This window comes from Euprymna scolopes, chromosome 32 (genome assembly GCF_053919585.1).
Source record: "Euprymna scolopes isolate OS-2025 chromosome 32, ASM5391958v1, whole genome shotgun sequence".
Taxonomy (NCBI): domain Eukaryota; kingdom Metazoa; phylum Mollusca; class Cephalopoda; order Sepiida; family Sepiolidae; genus Euprymna; species Euprymna scolopes.
The window spans coordinates 10,821,603-10,840,562 of record NC_136513.1 but is presented as its reverse complement, the minus strand read 5'-3'; the positions used below and the strand labels follow the sequence as shown (position 1 = coordinate 10,840,562).

General features: G+C 32.4%; 1 protein-coding gene across 2 annotated transcripts in view; it reads left to right on the top strand.

Annotated features, from left to right (window-relative positions):
- Nucleotides 1–18,960, top strand: part of LOC145256225 (trissin receptor-like) — a 236,282-nt gene that overhangs the window by 186,496 nt on the left and 30,826 nt on the right. For both annotated transcript variants that reach the window (XM_080114848.1, XM_080114849.1), the window contains one exon: nucleotides 2,772–2,932. In XM_080114848.1, the coding sequence (XP_079970974.1) occupies nucleotides 2,772–2,932 (161 nt within the window). The remainder of the gene's footprint in view (nucleotides 1–2,771; nucleotides 2,933–18,960) is intronic.

Here is an 18,960-nt window from a genome sequence, read left to right as displayed (position 1 = left end):
ACGGGCCCCAACTCTAATCAGGCCCCGTTTCGTAGTGTTTTGTCTGAATGAAATCAAACTTTGGTCATAACTAGTTTATTATATTAAAAACCTCACATCAAAACACTAGGGTTTTTGGCATTTTTTCTCCGTTCTATAGCATATGTTCTAGATGGCATCAATTTAGCTTTTGTTTTCTTTTGGGTCACCCTGTAAAAGAAATCGGCTGGGAAACGAAAATAGCTGACGCTTAACCCGTAATATAAATAAATAAAGTATAAGGTGGGACAATAAATTGGTTTCCCTTAAGAAAAAAAACATTCTAGTTTTTTTTTAACTTTATCAAAAAAAAAACAAGTTAAGTACCTTGATTATGTATTATAGCTAACATCTATTTAATGTAGCCCCCTTCAGCCTTAACCACCAGTTCGATACTACTTCGGAACTGGGAGCATGCCTTTTACCACAAGCAACGGCAGGAGCTCTTCGAATACTCAGCGGATGGCGGCGATAAGACTGGTGTTATAGGAGGTCATGTTTGTGATGTTTTCAATGTATAACCAAACGACGTAGTCCAGCAGGTTAAGTTCGGGAGAGGAGGAAGTGGAGGGAGCAAGTTGAAGAAGGTTACAAATTCGTAGCACACCTGAAGCTAAGTCTGGTTAAATTTGGACAGGCGCCATGTCCTGCTGCCACAGCTAGAGTCTGCCAGCTGCAAACTGATTGCACCAGAGTATCACCACACACTTCAGCACACATCCAGGTAAATTTTAGTGTTGACTTTCAATCCGCCTTCAAAGATTGGAGGTGGAATTATTTGCCCTCAATTATACCACATCAAAGACAATAACCGTGGCCAAAAATTTTGTTTTCGTCAAGCTGGGAACGTTCTGATCATTAGGGGCAACACTGCGATGCATTTTGAAGATGCTGGCAATGGTTGTGGTGTCAAAACATGGACTGGAAGAGAGCATGAGTTTTACAGCGGCACATCTCTGATCTCGGCTGTTGAACAGTGTGCCACTTGCAGACAGGATAGAAGGCTTCCAGCGCTTTTAGAGTTTGTACACAATTCGACAACTAGTAGATGGTCTGAAACAAAAAGGAAAACCGAATTTCATCCATGGTAAATGGAATCATGTCGTCTTTTCTAGGGTGATAATTTTATTGTTTCACCCTGTATGTGCATGATCAAATGTCCTATTTTTATTTAATATTTAAGAAGTTTAAACATGTCTGTGTTACCTGACAAAACCTATACCTCTTGCTACTTCACCAACTACATGTTTGTACAATAGAAATATCTTATTCATGACAGATATTAAAAACTAGCTGGACGTCTATATCAATGTTGCCCATCACCATATGCCACAGATTAAACACCTGCCGATTGTCAAATTTAGCGACAGCCTGACTGTTTTCCATAAACCAAACACCTTTACATATATGTTGCGCGTTATATATTACAGGTTTCTGATATATTCTAAAAATATTGGTTGACTAAAATTATCCTTTCTGTAATCATTGATATTTTGTCTATTATGTTTTAATACAGGAATGGCATCCTCACATGAATAATTTTGCTTCTTACAATAACTTATGTTTTCAAATTATAACCTACGAACGATTGGGCAAGTAAAAAGTTTCTTTACCTTAGTGACTTTACGACGGAGTGTGTGAATATAAATATAATCCTATATTAAACCGAACTATTGACCATTTTATCTAAATTGTAATTGGTTTTCTTGGGAGAATATATGGTTGGTTGTTCTTGTTTTATGGCATATCAACCCTTTTCGGGTTATTTAATGCCGAATCCCAAGATTTTGAAGAAAAATTTTTTAATAGAATATATTTGTTGTTTTCAAGTCATTTTCTATTTAACCCATAGTTGGGTCCCTAACAGGTACTACCATTCCGGGTCAGAGTGAACCTGGGAGCAATGGTAATTAAAGGGTGGCTCCACACTCCCCAAAGTCCACAAGCTGAGGCCTCACCACTGGATATAGTTTAAGGTCATATCCAGGACCCCCATCGAGGGACTTTTACCCTCTGTAGGGGGGCAGTCGGTGTATTCTAATGCCCCACCGACAGGGCCGGGAGAATATATAAAATAAATGTTTACAATAAACTGATACTAATAAGCATTAAACAAATTCCCTATGGTTATATTTTTATGCAGAACCTTTAAAGATAAAGGGTAAGGCATTTTATTATGATGAAATATTTAACTGATATTATCACAAACACGTGCGATGTCTATTGTTATTAGTCGTGAAAAGTGTACACGTAAGAAAGAATATACTAAGCAAATTAAGAGGTTCATAAGTTGACAGATTCTGCAAACAAGCTACCGAATAAGCATGCTGGATTTATAAGATATATAAAATGTCAGATTGAAGCAATAATACAAGTCTTGAAACGCAATAAGTGAGAATCCATTTATGTAATTGTATTAAAACATATTTTTCTATTATATATGTCAAAACAACAACTACCGAAATATATATGCAATATCCCAGACCCCTTTCCTAGTGAGTATTATTTAATATTTTTACACTCGATCATTTATCATTAATGTTACTTTGACGTAAACACAGTCTTAACTTTACCCAGTGCATGATATTACTGCAATCTCAAATGTACGTCAAGAATGGGTTTACACAAAGCGCATGACTGCAAAATCATTGTGCCAAACATACATTTAAATAAAAGTTACTTTAAAAAATATTGATACCTGGCAGGTACAATAAATAAAATTAGCTTAATGTCCATCTTTCTTTTTTTTCCAGGAAACCTGATTGTACTTTTTGTAATCATACAAAACCCTCGGATGCGAACGCGGACAAATTTCTTCTTGGCAAATCTGGCAGCGGCCGATTTCTGCGTCGGTGTCTTTTGCATTTTTCCGAATCTATCACTGTATATTTCACCAATATGGCACCTAGGACGGGTAGGTATACAAGAATATGCATATATATATATATATATATATATATATATATATAGAGAGAGAGAGAGAGAGAGAGAGAGAGTGTTTGAAGTTGCTATTTTTCAAAAGTAGGGTAACCAATGAGATATAACGAGGTCAATACAAGAGTGCTCAATACGAAAGTAGAGCAAGTTACATTTTCAATTTGTCTTTACATAAGCAGTAATTTGTTTCTACACAGTCATGAGCATGTTTCGGTCTTCTAATGTTTAGTAACTAGAGACCTCTTCAAGCGACAAACGCTTATTTACGAAAGCGGAATTTAAAATGAAAACCAATTCATTTTGAATTCCGCTTTCGTAAATAAGCGTTTGTTGTCTGAAGAGGTCTCTAGTTACTAAGCACTAGAATACGGAAACATACTCATGACTGTGTAGCAACAAATTACTGCTTATGTAAAAACAAATTGAATATATATATATATATATATATATATATATATATATATATATATATATATATATATATATATTCCCGAACCTTTGACCTTGATGAATGAGAGATCAAAAATTGCTGCTCTGGTTTAATGTGATCTGAAATAACAGCAAAATGGAGACTTGATTATAAATATACCTCATATGTTATATTTCCCCTCTTTTGAAATAGGCTACGAAAATGAATATCTCCCGTATCAAATAATTTTATAACCTTTGAAATTTACTTAATGCATGAAATCCAAAGAACGGAGATACAACACATGAGAAATATTTGGAACCAAGTCTCCCTTTTTCTGTTATTTCAGATCATTTGAAATCATAGCAGCAAAATTTAGTCTCTTTTCCACACAGGCCAAAGGTTTTGGGAAAATGTCAGAAATTTTGTAATTCATATGCAATAATAAGATGACTATCATTGAAACATTGGTAACTATAATTTCTTCATATCTTAAAAACTACTCGTTTCCTGGAATTTTAAACGGTATTTTCGTTTTTAGAATCCCCGAAATTCTTAAACAGCGGTATGGTCTTGACAGGCCATTTACGAATCCGATATTAACATATACACATGTCTGTATGTGTTCATATATATATATATAATCGAAAATGCGTTTGAGTACAATTCTCAGCAGTCATACTCAACGAATTTTTTTTCTGCAGTCCTGAAAAATGCGATATATTTTTCCGACATGTGGTACACATTTTTTCTTGGTTTTAATCCGAAAAAATGGGCTACTATGGGTTACGGAATTTAAAAAAAAAAAAACAGCACTTGCGATATTGAAGTAATCGTTCACATGACAGCTGCCTTATGTTAAAAATAAGTAGGATAAAATCTCATTTTGTACATCGATGTAAGCTGGCCGAATTGTTATCCTGCATTGCTCACTCTGTTTAAATAAGGTTTTACATTTCAGCTCGAATATATATTTTTTTTTTACTCATAAAAAGTTAATATTTAGAAAAAAGAAACCTTTCGCGCAGGGACACGTAAAGGATTCTTAACGTTTCCTACTCCATTTTTTTAAGAACTTTAACGGCATGACTTATACCAGGCAAGTCCGAATATATATCCGATTGTACAAATATATATATATATATATATATATATATATATATATATATATATATATATATATATATATATATATAGGCAATTACGTTAGCTCTAGGATATATATGCCTATCGAGCTTATTATATAGCTAAATTACAACGAGCACACTTTTTTAGTTTACTTTAATTGTATTAATGAATTCACTAATACATTAAAATATACTCTGCTCTTTATACTGTTGTTCTAATCCCCTTAATATAATAATATATATATAATAAGAGTTTCTAAGTAGAAAAGAATAGTGTTCTCAAAATGTGTTTTATAACATTACAAATGGAGAATTAGTATAATATTTGCAAGAAACAAGTCAACCAAATTATGTCTTTGTCGCATTTTTAGTAGCTTACTCATCAGATGAAACTTTATAAAACTATGAGAAAACATTATTCTGCAGAATTTTATGTCTCCAATAAATGACACACAGTGACAACGTTCTTCCTGTTTTTTACTGTGATTTCTTTATTTGTGTTTTAATACGTGCATATCTCAATTAAATTTAATTATTATTATTATTATTATTATTATTATTATTATTATTATTATTATTATTATTATTATTATTATTATTATTACCATTATTATTATTAATATTATTTTAAAGTTTAATTATGAATTTTATAAAAAAAAGACATTTTATTAATTACAATCAAAGTGTCTTACTCAACTATGCCAAACCTTTATCAAAAAATAATTAGTTCTAACAATAAAAAATTAATAAGATACAAAATACAAATATAGAAAATATAGCAGTAACTGTAGAGGAAAAAATAGATGCACTCTATAAGATTCATGCAAAATAAAAAAATATATTTTATAGCTGCACAATATCACAAACCCCAAATTTAAATGAGGTAAACAGCAACCATAACTCGACCACCCGATTAAATAACTACACCAACTTTAACACATCTACCTATCAAATACCAATGCCACCCTTAATCTATCTGAAAATAAATACATTAAACAAGACGAAATGTACTTTGGTTCCACATCTGGACTTTTCAAGCACAGGGTTTCAACCCATAAGCATTCTTTTAAAAACCACTCTCTGTTGAACCAAGCCACTCTATCCAAACATATTTGGCGACTCAAAGATAAGAATATTTCCTTCAATTTGAAATGACAAATAATAGGATCATATAAAGGATATACACCAGGAGGTAGATTCTGTGCACTTTGTACACAGGAGACCCTAAATATTTTAAAATATGACGATATAAAAACTAGAACGACCCTCCTAAATTTAAGAGAGGAGCTTATTTCCTCATGCAGTCATAAACGTTGGGTTAAATTTAACAAATATAAACCACTATAAGTCATTAAAAATGTTACTTATTAATATTCAATCTTGAACTTGATACACTTATTAATAAAATTTTGATCATCAATATTATTATTAATATTATTTTATCTGATTTATGTACCATTATTGTATATTATTTAAATTTTAATATAAATATATTTAAATTTATTTTAATATAAATATATTTAACCTATACTATATTTATTAATTTCAATGAATAAATAAATAAATTATTAAAACTACTAAATTCAATAATTTCCAAATATAATATATTATAATCTAAATAGAATAAACACTAATTATCTCCCTTTGATTATTTAATTTGAAAAATAAGATTATCTCGTCTCTTTTTTTAAATATTTGCTTAATTTTAAATTAGACGTTTACTAACGTATTCTAACCGCTATAAAATGTTCCATTGGCGTTCTTTTGGAAAATTCAACATTTCGTGCATTTATAAGCTACAATCAATATCCAAATGAATGCTTTGACGATAATTACGGTTTTCAAAAGGCGAGCAATTAAAAGGTAAATATATATATATATATATATATAATTCTTAACGTTTATTTTTAAAAATATTATTATAACCTTATATTTTAGACAAATTCAGATTTATAATTTTATTCTATGTTTTATTTAATTTTTCCAGATACATCCATCTTACTTAAAAAATTGCTAGGTTTATTTATGGTGTCTTTTACATATTTAAAAAAACACCTAATACTTTTGCTGATGAGAAGATTTGTTTAAAAAAAACTATATGTCAAAATTATTGTCCGTGGCTTAATGTCTATCACAATAAAAACATTGTTTCTGAAACGATCGTACAAATTATTGACTTTCATGTTGTTCCTTCTTATGAAACAGATTTTTAATTTTTAATTCTAATTTGAATTTTGAATTATCAATCACATTACTAACCATTAAAGTAGCTATAAGATATTTGCCTATCGAACTTATTATATATCTGAATTACAACGAGCACTGTTCTTTTCTGGTATTTTAATTAAATTAGTAATTTTACTATCACATTAAAATACACTCTGCTGTTTAGACTACTGTTGTACCCCCATAAAATAATATATATATATATATATGCAATTATTATATACATACAAAAAATAAATAAATATATATATATATATATATATATATATATATATATATATATATATATTGTACTCCCGTTTTAGAAATGTAGTTTCTTATGGGTGTACTCACTTTTGTTGCCAAGAATTAAACTTTTAATGGCTCACGTTTGAGTTATTTGGAAGGGAAAATAAATTAATTCTGTTATATATGATGCAGATAGACTTCTTTCATTGTGTCAAACATTACTTTTTTTTAGCGTTGGCCCATGAAGAGATATATTTCAATATTTAAAGAAATGTGAGGGGTGCACTAACTTTTGTGATACGCAGTATATATATATATATATATATATATATATATATATATATAAATACATATATATATACATATATATATATAAATACATACATATATATATACATATATATATATAAATTTGGTGGTTAAACTTTAAATTCTGAAAAAAACATATAGACACATGTATTCGAATTAAGAATTTATGTTTGACAAAAGGAATATATAGAAGGGGTTATGTTAATTTCCTTAATCCATGGCCTTTGGCTAGGATCACCTTGAAAGTATTACTTCAAGTAATATCTATCGGGATTTTTTAGCTGAATTCTATCAGTGTCTTATCTCGCTTTATATATATATATATATATATATATATATATATATATATATATATATATATATATATAAATATTCGTTACGTTGATGCCTCTATTCTTATTATTTTTCCTAAATCCCCTGAACTCGAAATAAATACGTTTTTTTCATCAGAGGAAAAACATTACCACATGAACATTATGAGATAGCTGTGATTTTACTGATGATGTGCAGCAATGGAGACTGCTTTACGTGAACATGTGTCATATATGAAACAATCGTAAGATAACGAGTTCACGTCATGGGAAAAAGAAATGAAAAAGGAAAAGAACAAAATTAAAATTTAAGAGTTTAAATAATGAGGAAAAAATTTGAAGTAGTAACTTATTTCCGAGGCGAAATAATCATATAAGTAAAAATTAACCATTTTATCTGACTATGCAAGCAGTTTTGGCAAATAACAAATAGGATCCTGAACAGAAGTGTGCGTTCTATCCCAACCATTATCAATGAACCAGGGGTCATCTCGTCAGCGTCAGACAAGGCCAAACTATTTGCAAAGAACTTTGCAGCTAATTCTACCCTATGCAACGTAGGCCATCAACTCCCCATATTTCCTCCTATAATACAGAACAAGCTAGGTAACATACAATTATCCGTGCATGAGGTCGCCAAGCTAATAAAAAACCTAGATTCCAGTAAAGCAACTGGCCCTGATGGCATCCCAATTATAGTGTTAAAAAAGCTTCAACCAGAACTTGCTCCCATACTTACGAAACTATTTAAGCGCTGCCTTAAGGAGAAGTGCTGTCCGATCCCCTGGAAGACCTCATCAGTTTGCCCTGTATTTAAGAATTAAGGTGATAAGTCCTCTCCCTCTCAGTACAGACCAATAAGTCTCCTGTGTGTTATGAGTAAGTTGCTGGAATCCATATTAAATAGAGAAATAGTCAACCACCTCAGCAGGAATAACCTTCTTAGTGACACACAATATGGTTTCCGCTCTGCAAGATCTACCGCAGATGTGCTGACGGTTATATCCCACAGAATTAGTGAATCTCTTGACAAAGGCTTCCTTTCTAGGGCAATTGCTCTTGACATATCAAAGGCCTTCGACAAGGTATGGCATAAGGGTCTACTTCACAAGATTTCCAGCTACGGTATAACTGGAAATGTTTTCTCAATCACTAAATCATTTCTCTCCGATAGGCTCATAAGAGTAGTGGTAGATGGACAAAAATCGGGGGCCTGCAATATAAATGCTGGAGTCCCTCAGGGGTCAATCCTGGACCCAACTCTCTTCCTGATCTACATCAATGACCTCCCTAAACACATACTTAAATCATTCGTTGACATCTATGCTGATGACACGACCATCTACGGCAACACATCAAAGGCTGTAAATGACAAAGTTCTCTCTGATTCTCTCTCCTCTTATCTCGAGCGCGTGGTTCAGTGGGGGAAGATGTGGCTGGTTACTTTTAATGCATCCAAAACCAAACTCCTATCCTTACATCATCAACGCTCTGATCCCCAGCTGGCATCAATTGTGATGGATGGCTCTCGTCTGGGTGAGGCCCCGTGTTTTGACAAGCTTCTGGGTTTGACCTTTACTCCTGATCTGAAATTGAACACGTACATCAAGTCTGTTGCCAAGGTCGCTGGAAAGATGGTGGGATCCTTCTACCGCTCCAGAAGATATCTCACTACTGATGCAATTCTCTATCTATATAAAAGCCAATTACGTCCAAGGATGGAATACTGTGGCCATATCTTGGCAGGAGCTGCTAAAAACAGCCTATCATGCCTTGACAGAGTACAAAATAGACTTCGTGGTTTAGTGGGGGATGCCGTTTTCACTTCCCTGCAACCTCTCTCCCACAGAAGAGACGTTGCGAGCCTATCCTTGTTTTATCGTTATTTTCATGGCAGGTGCTCGTCTGAACTCCAATCCTTGGTCCCCCCTCGCCAATCTTTCACGAAAAACACCCGTCTAGCTGAATCCACTGTGAAAAATTTCCCCCACTCTATATCTGTGCCTAAATCAAAACGCGGATTCCATGAACAAAGCTTCTTTCTTAGAACGGCACGCCTGTGGAACTCTGTTCCGTCTGCCTGCTTCCCTCCGGACTACAACTTGGATGTCTTCAAGTCCAATGTTAACAAATTCCTAATAAACCGCCCCCTTAAGTAAACACTTCATCAAATCTCAACACTAACGTAATGTACTTGCAATAACCCTTATCCCTGAGTGGCTTACGGGCCTTGATAAGTGGTGATCACTGTGTAAAAAAAAAAAAAAATTCGTTACGCCGATATCTGTATTCTTGTTGCATTAGAATAACTTGAGGAGAAGGCTCGGTTTCACGGTTTTTCTAGAAAGTGAACGGATATTAAAATCTTGTTTCGTTTTAACGATTATTTAAATAGTGCATGCACTCCAACAATTGGTAATAATCGAAAGAATTGAAACATCGTACTTTTTATATTAAAAAGAAAACAAAATTTTATTTAAATAAACGAAACTTTTATTCTTTAGCGAAAAACGTCAGTTTGGTACACTTTTCTTGGTATTTTTGCACATAAGTTCAACTCACTCTTTGCAGTGGAAATGTCGACTTTCATAGGTTTTCGGGTATGCTTAAAACCAAATAACACCCCCAAACTCTCATATTAAGAACGACTTTCGGAACAGAAACTCACAATCTACCATCTTAAGAACTGCTTTCAGAATAGACACCTCCAACATTTTTCTGTTAAGAACGGCTTTCGGAATAGACACCCTTAACCTCCCCATATTAACAACTGCTTCCGGAATAAACACCCCCAACGTCCCGATGTTAAGTACTGCTTTCATGTTTAATGAGAAACCTCCTGCTTAAATCTTTTTCTTTCAAATAATGTTTCTATCGCATAAAAATTCTTATGTTTGCAACTTGTGCACATATCGATAGTCGTGCTTTCAATTTTTTAATTTATTTTCTGTTATTTCAAAATTTACTTTAGTTTTGGGGGGCAAATGCGAAAGTAAAAAAAAGGTTAAAACGGAACGAAATTTCAACTTCCATTACATTTTTAAAACAACCGTTAAATGGAGAATTCTCAGAAAGTTTTATCGTAACTTTTATTGGCACAACTTTATTTGAATTTTATTTTGCAGTATTATTTAACCACAATCTTTTTCTTTCAGCCTTACAATTTGTACAAATATTGCCTGTATTTTGTCTATAAATATATGCTATTCTGTTATCCGTTTTTTATTTAAAAAAAAAATGAGATAATATAATTATGAGTATATATATATATATATATATATATATATATATATATATATATATATATATATATATATATACATACTAGCATTTTAGCCCGGCGCAGCCCGGATGTTTGGAAGTATATGTTGAGCAAAAGAAACGGTAATTTTTTTTTTAATTTGACCCCTATTATGACCCCTTAACATTTATTGTTTTGGACTCAAATTAAGTTATTAAGTTAGATCCATGTCCAAGGAACATATATCTAAAATTTGAAGGGTTTAGACCCCAAATCGTAGGAGGAGTTTGGTAGAGTTCTCAAAGGTCAAATCGTTGAACTTTGACCCCTTAATCAATAAATTTCTGTCCGAAAACCAATCACATCGATTTTCACAAATCTCACTACCCTGTATATCAAATTTCGAATATGTAGGCTTAAAATTGACAGAGTTACTGCGTAGGAAAATGTACACACACACACACATACTTTCACTTATATATATATATATATATATATATATATATATATATATATATATATATATATATATATATATATATTCAGATATCGTGGTGAAATAAGTATCCGATACAAAGCAAAAATATTGATCTATTTTTATTACATGAAACAAACAATAATAAGGTGCTATTCTAATGTATTTTTTATGATAAATGAAAATCTTGTATCTAGAATCTTATACTATAAGACTTTCACTGGATAATTATATAAATGCCATATTTTAGGTTCAAATTGTATCCAACACAAAGAAATATAGTTCAAATTAGCCAAATATTTGTCAAGTGATATTTCAGGGAGTTACGTTAACCCGGATAATTATTGACTGTGTATTATTTATTTTGGTCAATTTAGTCGAAATGTTTATAAAATGTCTAAAACTTAAGAATTATCGGAAAAGACAAAAAAATTAATTGTTCAGATACATATGGGTGGTTCAAGGTATAGAAAAATGGTCAATAATGTTGAATATCTTAATTTTGACAGTCGGTGACACGAGTCGTAGATCGAATTCCTACCAGTACACTTCAAATCAGTCACGTTCAGGGTGTCCTTCCAAAATTTATTTTCGTAGGGCTCGACTTTTGGCCCGTGAAGTGAACAAAGATCAATCAATATCTCGTTATTATCTACAGAAAAAAATCGAAGCATCTGGGACACATGTATGCTCGAATACAATTAGGACAGTGGTTCGAAAGAAAGGATTCTAATCGCGGAAAGCAGGAAACATCCATATGAAGAATCGTCTGAAATTTGCCAAATGACATTTGGAAATACCTTCACATTTTGGGGATAAAATATTATAATCGGGCGAAACGAAAATAAAGTTATTTTATCTGAATAATGTAAATCATGTCTGCAGAGAGAATAACCCAGCATTTGATCCAATGAATACAATCCCTACAATGAAGTTTAGAGGTGGGAGTATAATAGTTTGGGTCTGTTTCTCTTCAGCCGACCCTGGTAAACTTTACATAATATAAGGGGAAATGAATTCTCAAATGTATGGCTACATTTGACGATAATCTCCCGAAGTCTGTAAAGGATTTCAACTCTCCTAATGGTTGGATATTCCAGCAGGACAAGGATCTCAAGCACACGGCTAAAGCAACTGCCGCATGATTTCGGGAAAAGAAGATAAAGGTATTAAGATGGCCAAGTCAATCACCTGACCGCAACCATATTGAAAATCTGTTGCAAAAGTTGAAGTTGATGGTTCAAAATAGAGATCCGAGAAATCTTATAGAACTTAAACGAATCTGTGAAGAAGAGTGGGATCAATTTTTAGTTGGCATTTGTAACAACTTTGTCAGGAAGTATGCCGACGTTTAGAAGCTGTCATGGCGAGTAAAGGCTATATTACTAAATACTAATACATTTTTTCTTTGATGAATACTTTGTGAACCCGTGATATGACATGTTTGTATTTATCTAGAGAGTGTGTAATTATATAAGATTTTTGATACGAGATTTGTATTTACCATACAAAAATACATTAGAATAGCAGTTTTCGTTTTTGTTTTCGGGTAATAAACATTAATCAGCTTTTTATCGGATAATTATTGCACCTTCTGTATACACATACACACACATACACACACACACACACACACACATATATATATATATATATATATATATATATATATATATATATATATATATATATATATATATATATTCGGTATAAGCCACTACTAAACAACGAGTAAATATAATAATTAGTGTACCCGAATGGAACTGTAATCAACACTTAAGCAAATTGAAGATTATATTTTTTAACAGTGTACTGCCATCTGAAGCAGCCAACCATGATTTACAGACATTGCAATATTCCAGGCATAAAAATGTTGCCTAATGTGTTTGATAGAATGAAAATAAAAAACTTCAACACACCGTACAAACTGCGACGTTTGTACGCAATGACAAATGGTCAATACAACATGTAACCGATTGGCAGAGAAAACTTCTGGTACGCATTAAATTTTGTAGACAATTATTCCGGTTTACAAATAGTCTATTTATTAAATCTAATACCTTGCTAGTAACAAAAAATACTTAGTTGACAAGGCCTCCTACGGAGTAGCATAGTTCATCCATTTTGACAATGGCAAATAATTCACTAATTAAGACATTGAAATTCTATTAATTAACCACCGTATTAATCACGAAGAATCAGCACCTAATTCACCTCAGCAAAAAAGATCATGGCGGATGATTTTTGAAATGGCATAATGCCTACTCATTGTATCAAAACTCTACTTCAAAATTCTAGATGTATACACCAATGGCTCCTATAACAAAAGACTATCTAGAATCCTACATAAAGCTTTCTGAGGTAGAAAGCAAAATTTATGAGGAATACGTGTATTTGAGTTAACTTGCTTTGCATTTATAGATAAAAACATTAAATATAAAAACAGGTCGAGACATATTCCCTGGGTTTGATAAACAGCTCAGCCTTCCTAGTATTTTACCACAGAAACAAAACGATAAGGATCCGATTTGTAAAATTCAGACACGTTTAATGCCAAAGCCGTAAAGTTATTACATGAAGAAGATGAATTAACATTTTCTCAAATTTCTGAAACAAATGACAACTAAAAATCACCGTTGGGGAGGATAAGAGTATTAATAATAATATCAGCGATGAGGCTGATATTAAAGTCGAAATTTCATTAGAACGTTACCCAAAAATAAGTAGACTACACAGTTAATTTGTGGTCGCCAATTTGGAAGATTACCATGTCGACTATTCGATGGATAATACGCTCAAAAGTTTAACCAAGCAATTAATTCAAGACATTGTTAGACATAAAAAATAGCAATAGAAAACGAAATAGATGCTTTAGCACAAAATAATTTCTTCTTATTTAATGCATTACACATCTATTTCCTTCTCGATGGATCTTTACAAAAAAAACTACCGCCTCAGGCCTTGAATAGTTTAAGGCTAGATTTGTTGCTGAAGCATACTATCAGATTTGCGGTATAGAACATTTTTTTTACGTTTTAACCGACTAAAAATCTTACCGCAATAATTTTTTTTTTTAAATCGCATTGCAATATAACATTATCATCCATTAAATGTACGTAAAACAGCTTATGTAAGTGCCCCGATGGACTGTGAAATTCATATTACCTCTCAAGCGGAATTGATAATGAAAAATTAAAATTGCGTGCGAATCGGTATACTGTCTTAAACAGATCGATCTGAAATACATTATTTCATGGTTATAGGATTTAAAACTAATCAAACAATGCCCTGTGGATTCTTGTTTTTATACCTAAAACAAAGACAATAACTACTGATTTTAGTTTTATGGCTCGATGATATTTTAATCGCATCAAATTGTGACAATGTTTCCGGATACAAAGAACAGACCACATTAAAAAATAATCACAACGCCAGATTTTGGCAAGATATCATGGTATGGGGGCATAAAATTTATTTATGAAAAATTAATTATTAAAACAACTCAGTTGAAGTATATTGATAAATTCCTACATAGGTTTGTAATGCAAGAATACAAGAAATGCTCGGCACACGTAAAAAAGTATAGCAATAAAAATTCAGACGCAAAATTTGAATTAATTAAAAACAAACTATACTAAGGGATAATAAGAAGCTTTATGTGTTTTATATACTTAACTAGAAGAGCTACCCGGCGTTGCTCGAGGCCCTATAAACAATTATAAAATTGAAATTGACTTTGAATTTAATTGTTATTCTTTGGAGAGAGGAATGTTTAATGTCTATGAATCATTTGCTATTTCGAGCAAAAGAATATTTTACCTACCCTAGGACGGCTGTTACACATGTATGACATAATTGTACCTTTCCTAGGACAGGTCCTTTACAGAATGTATATATAATAATTTTACCTTTTCGGGACGTGTAATTTACAACACCGTTTTAAAATATGTTTACTACATTCTAGCAGCTCCTGCCCAGATGTGGCAAAGTACTCCATGCTTGGACGAACATGGCTCTTATAGAGAATTGCATCAACAGTGAGATATCTACTGGACCGATAGTAAGATTCCAACATTTTTCCAGCGGCTTTGGTGTACGTGTTCCATTCAGATCAGGGGTAAAGAATAAGCCCAGATGCACAAATATATACATATAGATATGTATGTATAAATATATATGTAAAATATTAGTAAATATATGTATAAATATATATACATATATATATATATATATTATTTATTTTTAAACGACTAGATGTAATCCACGTGTGTTTGCACAGAAATAGATATTTAATTTCACGCACTAGAGCGGATTGGGAAAAACAATAGTGAAAACGAAACGTATAATATAAGGAAAGATAAAAGATGCAAGGGAGGTAATCGTAGATATAAAAAAATGATACCATGAGCGTGACCTCCCCTTATAACAGAAGGATCGGGAAATAATACGAATTCAAACACCAAGCAAAAAAGGAATATTAAAATAAACACGCAAAAATGTAGAAATAAAATTATATAAAATCATATGATAAAATAATAACAATAAATAAAAAAAATAAAAAATAAAAATACGAAACTACGGGTTAAAAAGGGAACTATCTTCACATTACACACAAAGATGGAGGGATTGAAGAGGAATGGCTTTGGGAAATCTTTTTAGCCGAAGACGATGTTCAGCATGTTAAAAATATACCTTTTGGTTGTAAAAAATCTAATAGATAAACAGCTGAAGAAGTTTGTGGGGACAGGATATTTTTATAGAAACATAAATCGTAAAATTGCCTACTCACTAATGAAACAGTTGTAATGGAAAAAATCCAGGAAATAAACAAAGGTTATAAAAATAAAAGGTAAGTCTTTGAATTTTCAACAAAATTTTACACTTTTTTACATGCTATATAAGTATAAATATATATATATATATATATATATATATATATATATATATATATGTGTGTGTGTGTGTAAAATATTAACATATATATATATGTATAAATATATATATATATATTAGCGATGAAGCTATTTGGCTTTGCCCGAATACCAAATGCACTTAAATTTTATATATTTATTTTTTCAGATTTTGTATTCTTTATAAAACAATCGTGATTTCAAAAGTAAAAAAAAAATAGTTACCATCAGCTAGAATCGAAACAAAACTTGTGGCATTCAAATGTGGTGGTATTTCCACTCTACTAATGTGAAACGCATATAAACTGATTAAATTAAAATTAACAAAGATGAATCTACAAATTTTTTAACATTTTTTTCACGATTAACTTATTTATCGAACCTTTTTTTATATATGGAACCTGTCTTAGTCTATGTATGCCCATTATTCGTAGATATCTTAGTTGCGATAATATGCAGACATATCTTATTAATCGTCACGATTTAAAGTTTTTCTGTGCCTGTTGTGCAGGTCAATTCATTGTTCCCTAATTTAAACCGGCTTATGATCCATAAGAAAAATCCAATTATTTCATCCCCCTATCTTGCGACTTAAGTTTCGGAGGAAGTAAAGTTTAAAAATATGGAGACACCGCCGCACACACATACTATCGCTCTCTTACTCTCTCTCTCTCTCTCTCTCTCTCTCTATATATATATATATATATATATATATATATATATATATATATATATAAAGAGAGAGAGAGAAAGAGAGAGAGAGACTAGTTTTTTCTTTTTAACGAGAATTTCTATTTTTTCTTGGATTTGTTTTAATTAACAGGAATGATTTTTTTACAAATACATATAATGCATACGTGTTTCTGTATTTTCGTACATGAATGCATAATTAAAATTAAAAATGGCTTCCCATGGTCAGCTTTTAAAGGTAAAAAGAAAAATCGTAAGCTGTAACTTTATTTGACACATTTGAATATAATAATAAATATTTTTTAACGTAATTAAAAATAAACTGAATTGATTTTCCTATTAAAACTAGGGTGCTGCAATATTTTGATATACCATGACCTCCGAAAGTTAGGAGATTCCACACACACACACATATATATATAGTCATCCACATACAGTACTGTTTCGCTGTTTCACAGGCAACTACCTCAAGCCAGGATTGAAACCCGACCGTTTGTACGGCAGTCAAGGCTCCTATTGACGGCTGCTTGAACGAGTAGTGAGTTTAACGATGTTTTGATATCGTCTGAAATACCTCCGCTCGATTTGTTTACACAAAGAGCGTCGCTTATATGCTAATGGTAATTACTGTTTCACTTCTCAATATGCTCAACTCAAGGCGAGGAGCACTATAGTCATCCACATACAGCTCATCAGTGCGGCTAGACAGGCAACTACCTCAAGCCAGGATTGAAACCCGACCGTTTGTACGGCAGTCAAGGCTCCTAACCATTACGCTATTGACGGCTGCTTGAACGAGTAGTGAGTTTTACGATGTTTTGATATCGTCTGAAATACCTCCGCTCGATTTGTTTACACAAAGAGCGTCGCTTATATGCTAATGGTAATTCGTGTTTCACTTCTCAATATGCTCAACTCAAGGCGAGGAGCACTATAGTCATCCACATAAAGTACTGTTTCGCTGTTTCACAGCTCATCAGTGCGGCTAGACAGGCAACTACCTCAAGCCAGGATTGAAACCCGACCGTTTTTACGGCAGTCAAGGCTCCTAACCATTACGCTATTGACGGCTGCTTGAACGAGTAGTGAGTTTAACGATGTTTTGATATATATATATATATATATATATATATATATATATATATATATATATATATATATATATATATATATATATATATATATATATATATATAATAAATTCCACAGCCAAACAACGTCGCAGCCCACAACAGTCATGACAGTCAAAGAATAGGAAGTCCAACTCGAGCTTCGCCCTCATTTGGGCTCATCAGTTAGACACATCCGAGCTCAGATTTCGAAACCCGAGCCTCTCGCATGCAAGGCAAGCACTCTACCATCTGAGCAAACGCCCTGCACACAAGAATTTCATTTAACCAACACACATCAAGCAAACCGCGCCGAAATCCGACTGTGAAAATGAACCTACTTCGTCTCAACAAGGGACGCGGTCATCCAACCAGCTAATAACCCCAATAATAACCTTGTCTCACAAGTAGGAGTTTTTAACTCGAAAGGACGATGCCATCCAGCAATGCTAACAAAGCGAGCAACTTATGATAGGATTTTCAGAATGTGAGAGATTGTATATAATAAATTCCACAGCCAAACAACGTCGCAGCCCACAAGAGCCATGACAGTCAAAGAACCGGAAGTCTAAGACTCTAGTTTCGCATATATGGGGGGGGGCATAACATCTATGTATGTTGATTACTGTTTAAAAATAATAATAAATACATAAAATAAAATATTATTTCTTACGTCCAAATAAAAAAAAATGGGCGATTTTCTAAAAAAAAAAAAAAACACTCGATTTCCAAGGTGGAGACGCCAAACTTAATATGATTTACATTATCAACAACAAAATCTACGGATATATATATATATATATATATATATATATATATATATATATATATAAAGCTGAATGTCTCTCTGTGTGTGTCTGGTCACGAATAGGTTCCTATAAAAATGAAATGTAATATGTCCCCAGACGTATCTCTCCCTCGTACAGTATATCGATACACTAAGGCTGACTGAGATAGCTTCCGTACATTT